At 50.2% G+C, this 21507-nt stretch overlaps 1 protein-coding gene across 1 annotated transcript; it reads left to right on the forward strand.

The window, feature by feature from the left end:
- The first annotated feature begins 745 nt into the window (after positions 1-745).
- On the forward strand, positions 746-14413 carry LOC130492453 (acyl-coenzyme A synthetase ACSM5, mitochondrial-like). Its single transcript, XM_056866201.1, has 13 exons — positions 746-934; positions 1752-1962; positions 3422-3629; positions 4682-4825; positions 5813-5969; positions 6956-7035; positions 7805-7928; positions 9328-9408; positions 10222-10323; positions 11448-11575; positions 12336-12435; positions 12950-13069; positions 14327-14413. The coding sequence occupies exons 1-13, from the start codon at positions 746-748 to the stop codon at positions 14411-14413; spliced, it is 1731 nt and encodes a 576-aa protein (XP_056722179.1).
- Positions 14414-21507: the final 7094 nt, after the last annotated feature.

Raw genomic sequence — 21507 nt, forward strand, 5'->3', positions numbered from 1 at the left:
CCTCAGTGGTCTCCCATCCAAATACTAACCCTGCTTACCTTTCTGAGATCTGATGGCCTGGAAAACTTACTCTGCATGAAAACACAGCAAAACAGAATCAGAGTATGCGTTCAAGAGAATCTGTGTGATGGCTTGCCCACTAGTACACCCTCGGAAAACAGTACAAGCAGATACAAGGGATGAGCGGATGTCCCTGAGTTTGTTTCTTTTCATTTATGATTTGTTTATTTCAAAATTCTGTGCGGTACCCCTTGAGAGACCTCCTAGGGGTAGTTCACAAAGTCAACACAATGCAAAAACACCTACATAAAATGAGCAATACGAACACACGCCATGAAAAATAGTCCAGAGTCCATCGAAGCATAAAAACTGCCTGGAAACAAACAGGCTGTGTGGTGCAGCGGTTAGAAGGTTGGATGACCGGGAAGACCCAGGTTCAAATCCACACCTGCCATGTCACTCCCTAGGCGACATTGGGCCAGTCGCTTTCTCTCAGCCTTCCTAGCAGGGGTGCTGTGAGGATATAATGAGGGAGGGGAGATGTCTGTTCACCTCTCCTGAGTTCTTTGGAAGAACAGTAGGATAAAAACCCCCACAACCTTAAACTGAACCTTGGAAGCCAAGGCCAACCCTTGAGAACAGGTATAATATAGCCACGCATTCCATGTCATAATTAAATCTTTAAAATTTGTTACAGAGGAACTACGCCGATCAAAGTTTTCAAATTGTCTTACGAGCTAGCGCCATGAAGACTCTCTTAAAATTCTTCTGGACTCTGCCGTCCCCTCGCCTGCTCCTCCGCCACCAAGCCAAGAGATGCTCCACCTCTTCGATTGTCTCATACTATGAAGCTATAAACCGGAATGAACAGGAAGTGCCCGAATATTTCAATTTTGCAAGCGATGTTTTGGACCAATGGTCTCAAATGGAAAAGGTACGACGCTTCTTTTGCTTTGGGGAAGCTGCAACTTTGCTGATAGGAAACTGGTTGCGTATGCGATTTTGTCGGGTTGCCAGTCCCCTGGTGGGAATGGGAGATTCCCCACCCCACCTTCCGTTTCCTGCCCACGTGGAGGAGTGGGGAAACAAATCCAGTTCACCCGATTAGCCTCCGCCGCTCAGGTGGAAGAGTGGGGAATCAAACCCGGTTCTCCAGATCAGAGTCCAACGCTCTTAACCACGACACCACGCTGGCTCTCAGAGCTTCCAGTGGTTCCGATATGGGCTTGTCCCCACATGTGGCATTACCCCATTGCTGATGGCCACGCACCCCATGTTTCACCCCTCCCCCTTGTTTTCCTGCCGGTTGCTGGCCCTGGCAACCCAATAGATTTATCATCTATAGACCTCAGCCCGCATGGAGCACTGGACTCTGATCTGGAGAACCGGGTTCGACTCCCCACTCCTCCACATGAGCGGCGGAGGCTAATCGGGTGGACTGGATTTGTTCCCCCACTCTTACACACGAAGCCAGCTGGGTGACCTTGGGCTAGTCACAGCTCTCCTAGCCCCACCTACCTCCCAGGGTGTCTGTTGTGGGGAGGGGAAGGGAAGGTGATTGTAAGCCGGTTTGATTCTCCCTTAAAGGGCAGAGAAAGTCGGCATATAAAAACCAATTCTTCTTCTTCTTCTTGCTGTCCCTATTACAAAATCCAATCAGATGCACACAACACTGTTCCTTGGTCATGCTCTTTAAAAATAAAAACCTGGCCAACCATCTTATTTTCTGGACTTCTTGAATTGTCCACTAGGATGGAGAAAAGCCTCAGAACGCAGCCTTCTGGTGGGTCAGCGATCAGAAGGAAGAGGTGAAATGGAGCTTCGAGGAGTTGGGAGTCCTGTCCAGGAAAGCCGCCAATCTACTGACCGGCCCGTGCGGCTTGCAAAGAGGAGACAGAATTATCACGGCTTTGCCTCGGGTCCCGGAGTGGTGGTTGCTGACCGTGGCTTGCATGCGGGCAGGTGAGCGAGTGAGAGAAATCTCCCCCACTGTCAAATCTCAAGAGCTGGAAGGCCTGGATTCCCACACGCACACACCCGGAGGCAATTCCTACACACCTTCAATGGGTTTATATGCACTTTAAGGGGCAAAGGACACACGGGCATCCAAAGTATGCGCTACCAACCCCCAAAAATGTTTCACAAATGAAAAGCTGCACTGTGGAGGCTGTGATTTCGAGTGGAGAAATGGAGGCCAGACTAACCACTTTTCTATTCCGCACCTCTACAAACAAGACTGCTGCTTCCCCCACCCATGCACATTTGCAAGGGTCATTATACAAGAGTAAGTATTCCATTTGGAGAAAGAAGCTTGGACTAAGAAGGGGGATTAGGAGCAGAGGCCAGATTGCGAGGCACGGGGTAAAGCATCTTCTCGCGACTACTATTTCCACTCAAAATCACAGCATCTTACGGCTGCTTCAAACAAAAACCTCAAGTCTTGTGACGTCACCGTAATGTGCCCTGCAGCTCTTCCACCAGTAGAGAAGAAGAAGAAGAGTTGGTTTTTATTTGCCGACTTTCTCTACCACTTAAGGAAGACTCAAACTGGCTTACAACCACCTTCCCTTCCCCTCCCCACAACAGACACCCTGTGAGGTAGGTGAGGCTGAGAGAGCTGTGACTAGCCCAAGGTCACCCAGCTGGCTTCATGTGTAGAAGTGAGGAAACCAACCTGGTTCTCCAGATGAGCCTCCGCTCCTCATGTGGAGGAGTGGGGAATCAGACCCGGTTCTCCAGATCAGAGTCCACCGCTCCAAACCACCGCTTTTAACCACTACACCACACTGGCTACACACCCACCAAACTGCTCAGCTTGGCACTCAAGTCAGGTGCCAAACAATGATGGTGACTGGAACTGACCAGGGATTGGGCCCACAAGCAATGGCAGCTCACAAGAACGATATGTCCGCCTCTCAAATGTGTTTGCCAGACTTCGGTGACATGTGTGACGTCGACACACATGAACACATGAATCTGCCTTCTACTGAATCAGACCCACAGTCCATCAAAGTCAGTATTGTCTACTCAGACCGGCAGCAGCTCTCCAGGGTCTCAGGCAGGGGCATTATACATCACCTCCTTGCCTAGTCCCTTTAACTGGAGATGCTTGGGATTGAACCTGGGACCTTCTGCATGCCAAGCAGATGCTCTACCACTGAGCCACAGCCCCTCCCCTGACACAGAATCTCCTTGACTTCAATCGGGGACACAGTATGATAATCCCCTCCAGTTAGCCAACTACTGGCAACTGACGGTTTAGATTTAGAGATCCACGGAAAGTAAGCCCCCCCGCCCCCCCCAATTAACACCAGCCACTTAAGTTTTGAAGGGAGAAGGAGAAAGCCCTGCGCACAGCCACCATATCTCAGAGACTGCACATCTGGCTCTTGGCTCACTTTACCCCCTCCCTCTATTCCAGGCATCGTCCTCATTCCAGGGACGTCCCAACTGACAGCTAAGGACCTTTCCTACAGGCTCCAGGCTTCTAAAGCCAAATGCATCGCGGTCACCGACTCGCTGGCTCCCGCCGTGGACTTGGTCGCGCCCGAATGCAGCTTTCTGAAAACCAAACTTCTTGTGTCCGAAGGCAGCAGAGAGGGGTGGCTGACCTTCGAGGACCTCTTCCAGTAGGTATTGCCACAGCAATGGGCAGAGATACAGGCCACAAACCCATCATCTCAATGTTGTTTGGAGGAGGGGGTTGAGGACCGGTCATAAGCACCGCCCCCCCGACCTGTATGGTCCAGGCTATACATGTTGAGATGGAAAGGTTAAATTCCCTTCCCTCCCCCCTCCCTCCCCCTGCTGTTGCCCTTTAAGAAATGCTAGGAACATCATAGATCTCCTGGCTTCTTATTCGGGTTTGGCCTTAGATGATTTTAAAGAAGGGTTCAGATGCATAGATACATACATTGGGAGCATGTCTTATTAACAGCCATGTTAGCTAAATGGAGCCTCCAAATCTAGATGCAGTATATCTCTCAGTGTCAGACCTCAGAAGCTGAGCAGGGTCAGCCCTGGTAAGTGGATGGGAGACCTCCGAGGAACACCAGGGTTGCTATACAGAGGAAAGCAACGGCGAACCACCTCTGTTCGTCTTTGGCCTCGAAAACCCTACTGGGTTGCCATAAGTTGGCTGCGACTTGGCTGCCAATGTGGGGGGGGGGGAGAATGGCCAACCACAAAATGGCTGTCATGGGGGGGGGTCGGGGCCAATCAAATAATGCTGGGAACGTCCAAGCCCAACTTCTGTGGTGGAGGCCTCTGTTTCCAAATGAATGATCCATATTTCTACTCCGCCTTTCTTTGCTCCAGCAAACGCAAGACTTATTTTAAGACAGAGGTTTTAAAGGGAACAAACCCACCCCCCCAAAGGCAGCCTGATGAAAACTTCGCCAATGTGGAATCATAGAATCATAGAGTTGGAAGGGACCACCAGGGACATCTAGTCCAACCCCCTGCACAATGCAGGAAATTCACAACTACCTTCCCCCCCCCACACCCCCAGTGATCCCTACTCCATGCCCAGAAGATGGCCAAGATGCCCTCCCTCTCATCATTTGCCTAAGGTCATAGAATCAGCATTGCTGACAGATGGCCATCTAGCCTCTGCTTAAAAACCTCCAGGGAAGGAGAGGTGGCAGATACATAGCAATGCCTACATGTGCTTGATTTTAAGAGCAGCGCCCGCCAAGCACGACTGCGTCAAAACCAAGAGCCGAGAACCCATGCTCATCTACTTCACAAGCGGAAGCACGGGAGCTCCCAAAATGGTCGAGCATTCGCACTGCAGTTACGGCATCGGCTTCACGGCCACTGGCAGGTAAGGTCCACAGCGAATGGTGCAGACATTTGTCACGGATTTAGGCTTGCCAGGTCTTTCCTGGCCACCAGCAGGGGATGGGCGGGGGGAAGGATTACCAGATCCAGATTGGGAAACTCCTGGAGATTTGTGGATGGAGCCTGGGGGGGGAGCAAGGACCTCAATGCCACAGGGTCCACCCTCCAAAGTATCCATTTTCTCCAGGGGGAGCTGATCTCTGTGGTCTGGAGATGAGCTGCCATTCCTGGGAGTCCCCAGGGCCCACCTGGATGCTGGCATCCCTATATGGATTGGGGAGATAGACTGACATGAAAGAGTGTGGGTCAGAAAGACCAGATGGGATCGAAAGCACTGTGCATGATTTATAAAGCAGAGTTAAGCAATTGCCATTTCAGTGACGTGATGCTCACATGAACACATGAAGCTGCCTTCTACTGAATCAGACCCTTGGTCCATCAAAGTCAGTATTGTCTACTCTGACCGGCAGCGACTCTCCAGGGTCTCAGGCTCTCCAGGGTCTTTCACATCATCTACTTGCCTGGTCCCTTTAACTGGAGATGCCGGGGGTTGAACAGGGGACCCTTCTGCATGCCAAGCAGATGCTCTACCACTGAGCCACGGCCCCTCCCCTGAACTAAGTAAAGCCATGAACACATGAAGCCACCTTATACTGAATCCATGGTCAATCAAGGTCAGTACTGTCTACTCAGTCTGGCAGCGGCTCTCCAGGGTCTCAGGCAGGGGTCTTTCCCATCACCTACCTGCCTAGTCCCTTTCACTGGAGATGTCGGGGATTGAACCTGGGGCCTTCTGCATGCCAGGCAGAGGCTCTTCCATTGAGCCACGGCCCCTCCCCAATGAGTACACTCATCAATGAGTACACCTTTCTACCTTGTACCCACCCTTCTTTCCCGGGGTTCCTCCCAGAGCCTCCTGCAGCCCGGCTCTGAAATGTGACTCCAGATACCCTTCTTTTTCCCTGTACAGGCACTGGATGAAACTGACCCCCTCAGCCGTCTTCTGGAACACGTCTGACACGGGGTGGGTGAAGTCCGCCTGGAGCAGTGTCTTCGCCCCCTGGATGAACGGGTCGTGCGTCTTTGTCCATCATTTGCTGCAATTTGAACCTGCTGTCATACTGGATGTAAGGACAACGGTTCAGACCGAGGGCATGTGCTAGTGAAGCGCAGAGCGATTGTGGAGCTCCCTGCCCCAGGATGTGGTGATGGCTGCCACCTTGGAAGGCCTTAAGAGGGGACTGGACATGTCCATGGAGGAGCGGGCTATCCATGGCTACTAGTAAACATGACTACTAGTCATGATGCAGACCTATTCTGTCCAGGATCAGATGAGCATGCCTATTCTATTAGGTGCCGTGGAACACAGGCAGGAGAATGCTGCTGCAGTCACCTTGCTTGTGGGCTTCCTAGAGGCACCTGGTTGGCCACTGTGTGAACAGACTGCTGGACTCGATGGACCTTGGTCTGATCCACCAGGGCTGTTCTTATGTGGTGATGGCTGCCAACTTGGAAGGCTTGATGAGGGGAGTGGACATGTTCATGGAGGAGAGGGCTATCTATGGCTACGAGTCAAAACGGATACTAGTCATGATGCATACCTACCGGTATTCTCTCCAGTATCAGAGGAGCATGCCTATGATATTAGGTGCTGTGGAACACAGGCAGGAGAATACTGCTGCAGTCGTCTTGTTTGGGGGCTTCCTAGAGGCACCTGGCTGGCCACTGTGTGAACAGACTGCTGGACTTGATGGGCCTTGGTCTGATCCAGCAGGGCCTTTCTTATATTCTTATACTCTTGAAAAGCAAGGACCATGACCAGTCTCTCTACCCTTGGAGAGCTTGGAGAGCTACAGACACTCAGTAAACCATCGATCTGATTCACTATCAGGCAGCTTCAACTGCATTACCAAAGCAGACTCTGATACCAGCTCCCTATGGTTGGATCCCGGTAGAAAACCTTTTCCGAGTCTCTTGGTCCTCAGTCTATTTCAGGCCTGGGATGCACCCAGTTAAAAGCCGCCCATGCCTCATGCTCAGCAAATGCACAGCTGCAAAGCTGCATGGTGGCCCTTGCATGATGCTGACGTTTGTGTTTCCCCCTGTCATACAGACCCTGTCAAGGTATCCGATTACCACTTTCTGCACGGCTCCGACAGCGTACCGTATGCTGGTTCAGCATGATAGCAACAGGTACCGTATTTCATAGAATCATAGAGTTGGAAGGGGCCCCCAGGGTCATCTAGTCCAACCCTCTGCACAATGCGGGGAATTCACAACTACCTCCCCCTCCCACCCACCCCAGTGACCCCTACTCCATGCCCAGAAGATGGTCAAGATGCCCTCCCTCTCATGAACTCCCTGTCATAGAATCAGCATTGCTAACAGATGGCCATCTAACTTAAAAACCTTCAGTTTAGTCCAATGCAACATGAAGTCCCGTCCCCCCATGTACAAGGAGGAGTCTTACGTTTGTCTACCCTCCAAAAAAAGGGGGGAGTCTTGCATTTGTATACCAGATACCATTATGTCAAGTCTTATTATTTCGGGGGAGCAGCGTAATGATTTTTGGGAGGGTCATCTTACCTTCGGGGTTGCCTTCCTTTCAGGTGGATACAGCAGTTTTCATTGGGTACACCTGGGGGGTGGGGGGAATGAAAGCAAGAGAAAACTCGATACAGGAATTGAGATTTGGTGAACGTGCCCCCTAGACTATTTATGCATTTGTACTATCGCTCAAATAATTATGCCAAGGAAAGAATCTCATGCTGCCTTCCACAGAATCAGAGCTCGCTGTGATCCCATAATGCAGAAGTGATGGCATCACAACTTTCATATTGTGGCTGATGATGTTTAATGGGCACACGCCATCTCGAGCAATCTAAGAGAGATCGCCAGTCGTCAGCCAGCCTTCTGTTCTGTGGTGCTGTGGGGTTACTGACTGCCACCTTTCCCTTGCAAGCTACCGATTCAAGAGCCTCCAGCACTGCATGACGGGAGGAGAACCCCTCAACCCCGACGTCAGGGAACGCTGGAAAGCCAAGACAGGCCTGGAGATCTACGAAGGATACGGTCAAACTGAGACGGTATGTCAGCCCTCGCTCTCCCAGGGTGGGGTCGCAGGGCAGTCCCTCTGCGCTTGCCCTGTTTTGTGCAAGCTTTTAAACAGATGTTGCACATCGATGGGGCGTCTCGATACAGAGTGAGTGCACGCCACTGAGTTGACGTCTTCCAAAGTACTTGCGATTGTCAAACGGCAACCTGAGGCCTTTGGATCAGTCGCACAGGGAGAGTTTTGCGCCTCCCAGACTCACACGTCTCTTTTCCTCCTCACGATTGGGGTGGTTGGCAGAAGCAGCTGCAGCCGTTCCCTCTGGCCCGGCTTTTCTCCTCGTAAAATAGCCCCACAGAGCCACTATTGGCGCCGCTTCTGTGCGGCCATATGACTGAAGTACTCCCCCTCCATCCTACCCTCCCAACAACAGTGCGAAGTAGGGGAGGCTGAGAGAGAGAGAGAGTGATTGTGACTGGCCACCCAGTAAGCGCGGTAGAGCCTCTGCTTGGCATGCAGAAGGTCCCAGGTTCAATCCCCGGCATCTCCAGTTAAAGGGCCTGGGCAGGTAGGTGATGGGAAAGGCCTCTGCCTGAGACCCTGGAGAGCTGCTGCCAGTCTGAGTAGACAATACTGAATTTAATGGACCATGGGTCTTATTAAGTATAAGGCAGCTTCATGTGTTCATAGCTAAGGATTTGAAGCTGGGTCTCCCTTGTTTTAATCCCACCTGGGAGCATACATACTATAGGATGGGTAGCTGTGTTAGTCTGTCAACAACAGCAGAAAAGAGCCAGAGTCCAAGTAGCGCCTTAAAGACAAACAAACTTTTTGGCAGGGTATGAGCTTTCGTTATCTACAGCTCACTTCTTCAGACTGGGCAGTGGAGGAGGTGAACATATATGAAGCTGCCTTCTACTGAATCAGACCCTTGGTCCATCAAAGTCAGTATTGTCTACTCAGACTGGCAGTGGCTCTCCGGGGTCTCAGGCAGAGGTCTTTCCCATCACCTGCTTGCCTAGTCCCTTTAACTGGAGATGCCGGGGATTGAACCTGGATCCCTTCTGCATGTCAAGAAGATGCTCTACCACTGAGCCACAGCCCCTCCTCTAGGTCTGGCAGCACTCGAATCCTTCTCCACTCTAGCAGGCGTCCCGACTCTAGCAAATCTCACCAACATCTCCTAGGCCCGTGCAGAATATGTTTGCTATTGGGATATTTGCTTAATGTTCGCCCAGTCATAGAAGCGTGATATTGAGTGCAGTAAATAAATCTCCCAAGGAGTATATAATCAAAAAGTAAAACTTACATTTATTCAAGTAGAGTCTGCTCACATTCAGGGGTTGCCGCATTTGCTGTCTGTGCAGGCCATGAAACAGACGTGGAGACAAAACCAGCCCCAGCCTCCTCTTGATTGCTGGTCTCTCTTGCAGGTCACAATCTGCGGTAACGTCAAAGGGATGGAGATTAAATCGGGCTCCATGGGCAAGGCATCTCCACCGTATAATGTTCAGGTACGAGGAGACATTTCCCATACAGCCGTCAATGAAGACTGGCAGGAAAGTGCGCCATTTGTCCCGTTGCTTCCCTGTCCCTAGCAAAATGTCAAACCACTGGGACGATGGGTGTTCATGAAAGGCAGGTGCGTCTACGGTATTGCACAAAATCTCTAGGAAGTCCACGAGTAGGGCACTTTGAAGAAGAAGAGTTGGTTTTTATATGCTGACTTTCTCTACCACTTAAGGAAGAATCAAGCCGGCTTACAATCACCTTCCTTTCCCCTCCCCACAATAGACACCCTCCGAGGTAGGTGGGGCTGAGAGAGCTCCAAGAGAGCTGTGACTAGCCCAAGGACACCCAGCTGGTTTCCTGTGTAGGAGTGAGGTTCTCCAGATTAGCCTCCGCCGCTCACGTGGAGGAGTGGGGAATCAAACCTGGTTCTCCAGATTAGAGTCCACTGCTCCAAACCACCGTTCTTAGCCACTACACCACGCTGGCTCTCTTTGCATTCACTTCCAAATGTTTCTCGGTTGATCTGTCCATTTTCTTTGTGCCGCAAAGCCTAACATGAACTATTAAGAACTGAGCCAACAGACATCTACATAGTTCCCCGCTGTGGAATTCATCCCTTGGTGTGACCCTAGTGAGCAACAAAAGCCTGGGAATTGGCTGTGACATATGGTTTCCTTGGTTCCACAGAACTTAGTGGGAGCCATTAAGCACTGCCCCAGCATCCCTCAGTGTGTGTCATTGATTTTAATGCTACACATGAATGTTAAAGCATCAACACCAGTCAGTGAAAATAACATCTGCATCCATTTCCCCAGATCGTAGACGAACATGGCGACGTTCGGCCCCCAGGAGAAGAAGGGGATATTGCCATCCAAATCCATCCCAAGAGGCCATTTTGTTTCTTTTCACAGTATCTGGTAATTATAATTAAAGTGACAGCCATTTGGAGCGCGCTGCAATGAAGAGTTACTCAATTCTAAGCACACTGATTTCCACTCTGCATAAGAATCCACTTGACAGTTTCACAGGCGTTGAATTAAGGGCTGCCTCCCCACCCCCCACACACTTAAAGACAGCTTAGTCCATTAATCATACTAGTGATCGATAAAATTTGCATCAGTTGGCATTCGCATAAAAGTCAGAGTTCTGAAGAACAAGAATGTGTGTCCTGGATCCACCTATGTCGAAACAAGTCTGGCTCACTTCATCTGCAGAACTGCAAATTGCACCAAACTGCCGGTGAGGATGTAGTGCTGATGGTCACGGGACCGTAGGAAGCTGCTTTAGACAAACAGCTGGGGCATCTAGCTGGGAAACAGCTAGTGACCAGCTAGTGACCAGCAGCGACTCGCCATGGCCTCTAGCAGAGCAGGTCTCTTTCAAGACCTCCTGCAGTGCTTTAAGTGGAGATGCCAGGAATGGGCCATGGGGGTGGTCATGTGATCTACCACTGGAATCTACATCTGGCCCCATGTTTCTTGACAATATTTTTGTCCTGCCTGTCTTCCATCGTGGAACTCAGAGCTGGCATATCTAGGACACCAAAGAGACCTCCCTTTTCATCACTGACTAGCTCCAGAACTATGTAGCTTGGGGGGGGGAGGAGGGGGAGGAGGTTTTTATATGCTGCCTTTCTCTACCACTTAAGGGAGACTCAAACCGGCTTACAATCGCCTTCCCTTCCCCTCCCCACAACAGACACCCTGTGAGGTAGAGAGCTCTAACAGAGCTGTGACTTGCCCAAGGTCACCCAGCTGGCTTCGTGTGTAGGAGCGGGGAAACAAACCCAGTTCACCAGATTAGCCTCCGCCGCTCCTGCGGAGGAGTGGGGAATCAAACCCGGTTCTCCAGATCAGAATCCACCGCTCTTAACCACTACACCATGCTTGCTCTCTGATCATACCTGGCATCCAGGTAGATGCCTACTAGCATGCGGCTTCAAAAAAAAATAGAGTGCCTTGGATTTACTTGGGTGCACTATTTGCAAAACAGAAATCACCTGCTTAGAATTCTGCCCCATCTCGGTTCCTTGTCTTGCCAGGATAACCCTGAGAAAACTGCAGCCAGCCAGCGGGGAAGCTTTTATATCACCGGAGACAGAGGGATCATGGATGAAGACGGCTACTTTTGGTTTGTCGGAAGGTCGGACGACGTCATCAATTCTGCCGGGTAGGGCCCTCTTCCCGCAGATTTCTACAGATTCAACAACAAAAGGAGCGCCGTTTAGACAGCCACAAGTTGAGAGCCCACGAGGGATCTGGGGGAGGCCGATAAATGACTAAGAAATGTCCCTGTAGCACAGCGCTGCAACATTTCTGCACTTCTGGAAAACGGAACTTCCATGTTTAGAGGCAGTATACCTCTGAATATCAGTGGCCAGGAAGCAACAGGCACAGGCTTTAGCCTCTGTCCTTCTCTGCTTGTGGGCCTTCTAAGGTGCCTGGCTGGCCACCTGGGAAACAGGATGCTGGATTAGATTAACTTGCAGTCCGATCCACTAGAGCTCCTCTTATGCTCTCGAGGAGAAATGGGGCACTTCCTCAAAACACGTAGCGGGCTCCAGAAAAGGTGTCGGCAGGTGCCACGGCACCCACGGGCACCATGCTGGAGACCCCTGCTTTAAGCTATTAAGAGTTCAAGCATCCTAAAATTTCCCCTCCCATCACTATCTCCCCCATCCCAACTTTAATAAATGCTCAACTGACCTCAACTTTCTTGCGGAGGGCAACAAGCATGCTCAGTGCTTGCTGGGTTGCTTGAAGGGCCCTTTTCATTTCATTTGACCAACTAAGTTTTTGGCATCCCTAGGCCGGCCGCTACTACTACCATCTCAGAGTGGCTGCACTGATAGATATGGGGCCATCAAGTTCGCTTCTCAGGAGGACTGGTTTGCGCAGCATTTACCCAGACTGAATCTGTTCTCTCTTAGGTATCGCATCGGCCCGTTTGAGGTGGAAAGCGCCCTGATCGAACACCCGGCCGTGGCAGAATCGGCTGTCGTCAGCAGCCCAGACCCCATCAGAGGAGAGGTACAGGGACATTCAAAACATTCTTTAAACTCAGACACACCGGCATGGAACACACTGGCCATTTATGCTTGGTAATGTTTGAGTTTTTCATGCTGAACCGTCGTTCAGGAAGTGACTGTGAAGCCGGCGCATACCTGCTTCGCATTTCTTAAGAGCCCCTTTAACGCGACCTCTTGTGTTTGCTCCACCCTGCCTCGAAGAATCCCCTCAAGGAAGCATGCAAAATCACAGCCTCGCGTTAGCTAGGCAAACGGCAGTTGCTAATGGAAGGAACGAAGAAGCAGACGAGTGGGGGTCTGGAATCTCTCCTTTTGCATCGGGACCGTGAATAGGCATTTTAAAGGTCGCATTTTTAAAAAAGCTTTGAGCGAGCATCAAAATTGACCCTGCATAAATGGCCCATGAGACTGAAACGTTTGCCTTTTAATATGGAGGCTGCGAAGGCAAGGCCTCCGTTCTGGCTTGAGCTCCGCTTCCTCTAAGTCCTCCACGCCTCTCTTTTCCCATCTTCTAGGTGGTGAAAGCCTTTGTCGTTCTGTCGCCTGCTTTTCTGACACACGATCGGGAGAAACTAACCCGGGAGCTTCAGGATCACGTGAAACGAATCACTGCTCCCTACAAATATCCTCGAAAGGCAGGTATCTTCCCAGTCTAACTGGAGCACAGTCCCCCCCCCCATCTGCAAAACCAAACTGTTGCCATCAAGCTTCCTTATCAAACGAACGAGACGCGTCTTCAGCAGACAGGGCTGAGTTGGAAACATTTGGGGCCGGCTGTCTCTTCCCGCTGCTGCTGCCCTTACGTTAGGGCTGATTTCAAATTTCTCCTTCCTGTCATCTTGACCTGCAAAACTCCCTTTTCTATTTTGCATCCGAATCAAAACCCATGACTCTTCATTTTCATATTGCTCTCTTTGCATGAAGAGGAGAAGACTGAGAGGGGATATGATAACCATCTTCAAGTACTTGAAGGGCTGTCATAGAGAGGAGGGTGCCGAGTTGTTTTCTGTTGCCCCAGAAGGTCGGACCAGAACCAACGGGTTGAAATCAAATCAAAAGAGTTTCCGTCTAGACATTAGGAAGAATTTTCTAACAGTTGGAGCAGTTCCTCAGCGGAACAGGCTTCCTTGGGAGGTGGTGAGCTCTCCTTCCCTGGAGTTCTTTAAGCAGAGGCTAGATGGCCATCTGACAGCAATGCTGATTCTATGACCTTAGACAGATGATGAGAGGGAGGGCATCTTGGCCATCTTCTGGTCACTGGGGGTGCGGGGGGGGTGAGGTAGTTGTGAATTTCCTGCATTGTGCAGGGGGTTGGACTAGATGACCCAGGTGGTCCCTTCCAACTCTATGATTATATGATTTCCCCATAAAAGCTATGTGCACCCTCATTGAGAAACCAAGAATATAGTAAGAGCCGTAATGGATCCGAGCGAAGTGTCCACCAAATCCAGCATCCCGGTTTCCTACGCTGATAGACTAGGTTGCCTGGAAGGCCAACAGAGCGAGGGCATAGAGCCATCGTCTCCCCCCGCCTTCTGCACACAGAAGTTCCATATAGTCCCCATAGCTAACAGCCCCCCGAGGGACCTCTCCTCCATTAATTTGTCTCACCCTCTTTTAAAGCCAGCACAGGCCTGGTTAAGTATACATCACGTGAATTTTCTGAGCCATGGATACCGCTGACCACATTTTTGGCATGCAGGCGATGGGGTTGGATTTGCACAAGGGAGAAATTAAAGCAGGTGGGGGATTTCCAGGTTGAAGCCCCTCAGGTGAGATCTCTGAAAGCCTCCCTATTGCTGATTAGAAGCTATTTTTTCCAAAAGTCCTGCTCGCATCAAAAGAACGTTTACAAAGAACAAAGAACTAAGCTTTTCACTTCGCACATACAGGTGGAGTTTGTCCAAGAGCTGCCCAAAACCGTTGCGGGGAAAATCCAAAGGAACGTCTTACGGATCCAGGAATGGAGAAAAGCCTAGCCGTGGCTGCCCGTTTACGTACAAAGAACCTCCGTTCTAATCTGTCAACAGTTCAAAATGAGACCCACCCTCCTCCTTTACCTATTTCTGAAGAGGACTCTGGAGAACAGGGCTTTGAACAGGACTCTGGAGAAGTGGCATGGAAATAGTCTAAATAAATCAGTGCTTCTAAGTCTTCCTTTCTTACTGAGACTCATGGCGGATTACAAAATAACCCAAAAACTATGCAATAAAAACGGTATAACCTTAAACCACGACCAGTGCAACAACCGGGGTCACGCAAATCAGAACCAGCTCGCACATAGAAAAAGGGCAATCATTCTGGAGGAAAGCGCCCGCCTGACCCTGGAAGGCTTTTGCTTATAAAAGGCACTCAATTGTGCTGATGTAATAATAGAGTGACTGTTTTTTATTACAATAGATGTAAAAAATTTGGCAGAGGGCATCATTTCAGCATTAATCTGCTGATAAACAGAAAATCGCAAAACTAGACCGTAAATTTATTGCAAGTGTTCTTTTTACTTTTTGTTAATTTACAAAGTTATATTTTTCTGCCTACTTGGAGAGTCCCCCCCCCCCCCATATGCACAGAACCCCACCATGTCTGCCAGCAGCCTAATTTTGCCTCTTTCAGCCAGTTACTCTTAGCGGAGGGCTGTAAATTACAACATCGCTGATGTATTGTCACATGCCTGTTAAGAAAAGGTGACATTTAGAACCGAGGAAGCCACTGCCCTAGAGGTTTCTCCCTTTTGGAAAAGAGCAGCCCAGAGAACCCGGAGGTCTTTCTCGTTGCTCTAACCAGTCTCCATTATCGTCCTGTCATCCTTTGGCTAGCCCAGATTTCTTGACACGTTACGATGTTGCTGGAACCATCCAGGATTACGTGGTCAGCATGCTGTGTGGTCAGGAACAGCCGTGGATGTCTGTCCAGAACGCTGCCAGCTGGGGGTACTTCAACACCACCCCAAAAAACTGGAATATGGACTTGTAAGTAAGAGCCGAGAGCCAGTGTGGTGTAGTGGTTAAGGTGTCGGAGTAGGATCTGGGAAACTCAGGTTTGAATCCCCACTCTGCGTTGGATACTTGCTGGGTGACCTTGGGCCAGTCACACACTCTCAGCCCTGACCCTGGCTAGTATTTGGATGGGAGACCTCCAAGGAATACCAGGATCGTAATGCGGAGGCAGGCAATGCCTTAAGGACTTTGGTCAGAATGTACCACCAGATTTTGAGAAGCAGTTGCAATACTCTTGTCTAGAAAAATCAATGTTGACATAATACTTTTCTTTTAAGAGAAATGTGGACCTGATGTTAAGAACTTGGTCTCTTTCTGTCTGTTCTTTTTCCTTTGTACTGTAAATAGCCTCTGACCAGCCTTGATAAGTTCTAGCTGCCCTATACAATGAGGAGTATTGACTACTGTAGTACAGATTCTAAAACCTTTCTGATTTTAATATTTTTGTACATTTTTATCACTTATTAAACCCGGTGCTTGCACAGGGGACCTTTACCTTTTTTAAATCTTGTCTTCTAAAAAAGAAGAAGAAGAGTTGGTTTTTATATGCTGACTTTCTCTGCCACTTAAGGAAGACTCAAACCGGCTTACAATCACCTTCTCTTCCCCTCCCCACAGCAGACACCCTGTGGGGTAGGTGGGGCTGAGAGAGCTGTGACTAGCCCAAGGTCACCTAGCTGGCTTTGTGTGGAGGAGCGGGGAAACAAATCTAGTTCACCAGATTAGCCTCCGCCGCTCATGTGGAGGAGCGGGGAATCATACCCGGTCCTCCAGATCAGACTCCACCACTCCAAATCGCCACTCTTAACCACTACACCACGCTGGAAAGAAAGCGCCCTCCTGACCAATGCCCTCGACCACAACCCCACTGCAATCCTGTCAAATTGCAGGCTGGGTGCAACTCAGCACATTACTGCACCTCTGCCTGCGTTCACAGCTGTGCCGGATAGAGGCAATATGTCTCCACCCCTCCAGCAGTCATCAATTATCTCCAGGTTCTGCGTGCCAAAGTAATCACACCTGCGCATGAAACAGCAAAGAGGCTTGTGGTGGCTCAAAGACACAGGATGGCATTCGTTTTTGTACACCGTAGGTTTCACCTGCTCAGATGAAGGAACATTTCCCCGTGATCCTAGCCTTGTATATTTTCTAGCTAAGAACAACACAAAGTCTTATTGACTGCAATGGTGTTGTGTTTGCAATGGAGTTCAAGAACACTGCAATCCTGTGCAGAGTTACTCCAGTCTAAACCCACTGAAATCAATGGTGCAGAGTTACTCCAGTCTAAACCCACTGAAATCAATGGACTTAATCTGGAATAAGTCTCTTTGGGATTGCACTGTAAGAAAGAACAAGACTTTCCAATTATCTGGGAAAACAGGAGGCAATCGGCTACAGCATCCCTGTAGGGTCTCCACCAGCCACAGCCCTCAATTTGCAAGATCTGAACAAGGCTGTCAAAGATAGGACATTTTGGAGGACATTGATTCATAGGGTCGCCATGAGTCAGAAGCGACTTGACGGCACTTAACACACACACACACACACACACACATACACACACACACACACACACACACACACACACAGGGTCTCCACATTTAGGACGCCAATAAAATTCATGCAAAGTAAATTGGCTGGAAGAACGAGGGCTTTGTGGCGATTATTGAAGAACTGGATTCAAGCGTGGCCAACTTTGCATGAAATAATATTATGAAAACCCTCAACCAGATGCATTTGGGTAGACGTTTCAAACCCGAGTTGGCAAGGCAGGAATTTTGGTCAGAAATTGAATGGCATCAGTCGCGACCTCACCCAGAATTTGGGTTTCTTGTCTCAGGTTAAGAGCTGAGACTAGTGGCGCAATCCTATGCAGAGTCGCTCCAGTCTAAACCCACGGAAATCTCTTTAGGATCGCGCTGTAAATACTTTTGAAGCAAGAAGCCTTTAAAAGTACCTGGGGGGGAAACGATGGAGCACGACCGCCACCTGGTGGTCGAAACCGGCTACAGCATCCCTGTAGCATCGATAACATGTGTGTGCGTTAAGTGCCGTCAAGTCGCTTCCGACTCATGGCGACCCTATGAATGAAAGTCCTCCAAAATGTCCTACCTTTGACAGCCCTGCTCAGATCCTGCAAACTGAAGGCCGCTAAACATTTAGGATGGCATAAAATTCATACAAAATAAAACAGGCTGGAGGAAGGAAGGCAGCATCTCAGATCTCAGAAGCTAAGCAGGGTCGAGACTTGGAAGGGAGACCACCAAGGAGGACTCTGCAGAGGCAGGCCATGGCAAACCACCTCTGCTTCTCCACTTGCCTTGAAAGCCCCTTGCTGGGGTTGCCATACATCAGTTTTGACTTCACAGCACTTATGCATGCATTGATACAGATACACGCTCCGTGAACCTGTCTAACCGGCGTTTAAAGCTATTTTCTGGCAGCAGAAATTGTGGAACTCCCTGCCCCAGGATGGGGTGAGGGCTGCCAAATTGGAAGGCTTGAAGAGGGGAGTGGGCATGTTCATGGAGGAGAGGGTTACTCATGGCTACTAGACAAAATGAATACTAGTCATGATGCATACCCATTCTCTCCAAGATCAGAGGACCATGCCCATTATATTACGTGCTGTGGAACACAGGCAGGAGAACGTTGCTGAAGTTGTCTTGTTTGTGGCACCTGGTTGGACGGTGTGTAAACAGACTGCTGGACTTGATGGGCCTTGGTCTGCTCCAGCGTGGCTTCTCTTATGTTCTTATGTTAAGAAACAACCATCATAGACCAAGCACTTAGGAGTCAATCCTATGACTCCCTTCTACAATGTTGGATCATACATTTATTGTTATGGCCATTGGCCAGCACAAAGCAACAGAGACAATGTTGGATCCTTCTACCCCCTTCCACGAAGTCTTCCTCCAACAGAGAATCCTTCAAAGAAAGAAAGAAAGACTTTTTGCCACCAGAAGAAGATTTTCTCCACTGCAGGAAGTCTTTTCCCCATGAAGGAAGAACCTCAAGAAGATGATCACACAGGATCCAGCTTTACAGTAGGGCGTTACAGGGCCCAACCCTTCCTTTCCACAATGCTTACATATTTTTCCAGTGTATGCAATTATTATTGTCGTTGCTATTGTTATCATCAGTATTTTTATTACGAACAACGTGATTTTTACCCCAACCCTGTTTTTCGGTCCCCATAGGGCTACAAAGGCAGCGAACAACAAACATGCAAATTAAAATCTCAAAAGCCATTACATCCAACACACAAATCCGTCATTAAAACAAGTTAAACCCAGAGCTTAAAACAGGCACAAAAGAAAACAGCAGCAGTTAAAACATCGGGGAGGAAGGAGAGGCTCACTGAGGGAACGCCAAGCCTAAACAAAGGGCGAAAAAGGGAGGTTTTGCCTTGGGTTTGGCACTCTCTAAATGCACCTTTCCCCCAGCCAAATTCTCAGAACTCAACAATAAGCCCCCATGCAGAGTTCTGAGATTTCAGGTGGGGAAAATGTGCATTTAGAGAATGGCAAATCCAAGGCAAAAACTCCCATGTGTTTTCTCCCAAAGTCTCCCACAAAGTCTCCCACAGCCAGCAACAGAAGGGGACAAGCGAATCGCCCTGGGGAGAGAGTTCCAGAACTTTGGTGCCAACACCAAGAAGGCCCTCTCCCAGTTTGGCACCTTCCTCATCTCAGAAGGTGGGCACACCCAAAGCAGGCCCTCCAAAGATGACCAAAGTGTCCAGCTGCACATTAGAATACACCATGTCAAGCGGCACTTTCTTAGGCCTGTCCTGAATCTGTCGCTAATGGACATGCGACTGTTGAATGCATAGCTCGGAGGGTTTTTTCCCCAGCTCTCGGGAGGCAGGATCCTATTAGTTCCTGTTATACGCACACACCCCATAAAATGTGGGCGAAAAGGGAAGGAGAGGCAAAGTCCCGAAGGTCAAGGTACTGCTGTGTCTTACTGACCGTGTAAATTATTTGAGGATGCTGGCATGCGATGCCTTGCTCTCCTGCGTACTTTTGACCGCGGCCATCGTTCTACCAGGGCAGCATGTGCCAAGGCTCGCGCGTGCGGCGGGTCCCGTGTTTCCCCAACCGCAGCGGCAAAGCTCCTTCTTCGGAAGCCAGAATAACCGGCGGAGGAGCTTTTTCTCCAGAGGTCTTCGGCTGCCATCGCTCTAACAGGTCAGTACTGCCATCCCCACTGGCATCTCACAGGTAAAAACAGGGACATCGTGGCTGCTGAGAGACACCAGCCTTAGAGGGAGGATTGGCTACAAATCTGAGGATAACTCGATAAGAGTTGCCTATAAGATTAGAACAGCAATGACCATTCCCGAAATCTCATTGTGTGCCAGCGTGGGGAGGGGCTGTGGCTCAGTGGTAGAGCATCTGCTTGACACGCAGAAGGGTCCCAGGTTTGATTCCTGGCGTCTCCAGTTAAAGGGACTAGGCGAGGAGGTGATGTGAAATACCTCTGCCGGAGACCCTGGAGAGCCGCCGCCGGTCTGAGTAGACAATACTGACTTTGATGGACCGAGGGTCTGATTCAGTAGAAGGCAGCTTCATGTGTTGTGTTCATCCTCTAATAATTTACATTGTGTGCAGTTCTGGAGGCCTCATTTAAAAAAGGATGTGGACAGAATGGAGCGGGTGCAGAGGAGAGCGAAGAGGATGATCAGGGGCCTGGAGACCAAGCCCTACAAGGAAAGTCTGAGGGAGTTGGGAATGTTTAGTCTGGTCTGGAAAAGAGGAGGTCGAGGGGGGACATGATTGCTCTTTTTGAGTATTTGAAGGACTGTCAGAGGAGGGTAGGGAGCTGTTCCTGTTGGCAGCAGAGGATTGGACTGCAATAATGGGTTTAAAATGCCGGAGGAAAGGTACCAGCTGGATATTAGGAAAAGGTTTTTTACAGTAATTGTTCGACAGTGGAATCGGCTACCTAGGGAGGTGGGGAGCTCCCCCTCACTGGCAGTCTTTAAGCAGAGGCTGGACAAACACTTATCAGGGATGCTCTAGGCCAGTGATGGCGAACCTTTTAGAGACCGAGTGCCCAAACTGCAACCAAAAACCCACTTATTTATTGCCGAGTGCTAATGTGGCAATGTAACCTGAATACCACCCCCAGAGGGGGCCCAGAGGGAGAGGCTAGGGTTGCCAAGTTCCTCTTCACCATGAGTGGGAGGTTTTTGGGGTGGCGCCTGAGGAGGATGGGGTTTGGGGAAGGACTTCAGTGCCATAGAGTCCAATTGCCAAAGTGGCAATTTTTTCCAGGGGAAATGATCTCTATTGGTTGGAGATCACCTGTAATAGCAGATCTCCAGCTAGTACCTGGAGATTGGCAACTAGTTCCTTAGTCTTTTCTCTCTACATATCAAGACAAATGGAAAGGTGTTTGGAGGATGGCTTGTGGGCACTTCAAAGGTGGAATAGGACTGCACGCCCCTCCGCCCGCACAGTCCCAGAGGGTGCCGGAGAAGCCGCTGGAGGGAAAGAAGGAAGGAAGGAAGGAAAGAAGGGAAGGGAGGGGAAAAGGGAAGGAAGGGAGGGAGAGAAATAAAGAAAAAGAGAGAGAAAGGGAGAAAGAAATGGAGCAAGGGAGAGAAAGAAAAGGACAGAGGGAGACAGAAAAAGAAAGAGGCCATTTATGCATGGGAGGTTTTGCCTTGGATTTGCCACTCGGTGGGGCGCGGCGGCAGGCTTGTGAGAGGCGAGCAGGGTGGGGCAGAGGGCGCCTCCTTCGCACCCACCGACCAGCCATGCCCCTCCGCCCGCACAGGCCCAGAGGGCGCCGGAGAAGCCGCCGGCCATGCCGAGTGTGAGCGCTCGGCTTCTGTTCCCCGCTCTCCCACCCGCCTGGCTGGCCGCGCACGCTCCAGCGGCGGCAATGGCGGCAGCTTCTGTGGGAGAGTCCGGGGGCCACAGCCAATGATGTCGGATGTTCCCCACCCCTGGGCTACAGCCTCCCCCATCCGGGGTGGGGCAGAGCCGGAAAGGCCAGCGGCTTGGAGGAACCGTGCGTGCCGGCAGAAAGGGCTACGCGTGCCGGAAGTGGCACCCGTGCCATAG

This window comes from Euleptes europaea, chromosome 21 (assembly GCF_029931775.1).
Source record: "Euleptes europaea isolate rEulEur1 chromosome 21, rEulEur1.hap1, whole genome shotgun sequence".
NCBI lineage: Eukaryota > Metazoa > Chordata > Lepidosauria > Squamata > Sphaerodactylidae > Euleptes > Euleptes europaea.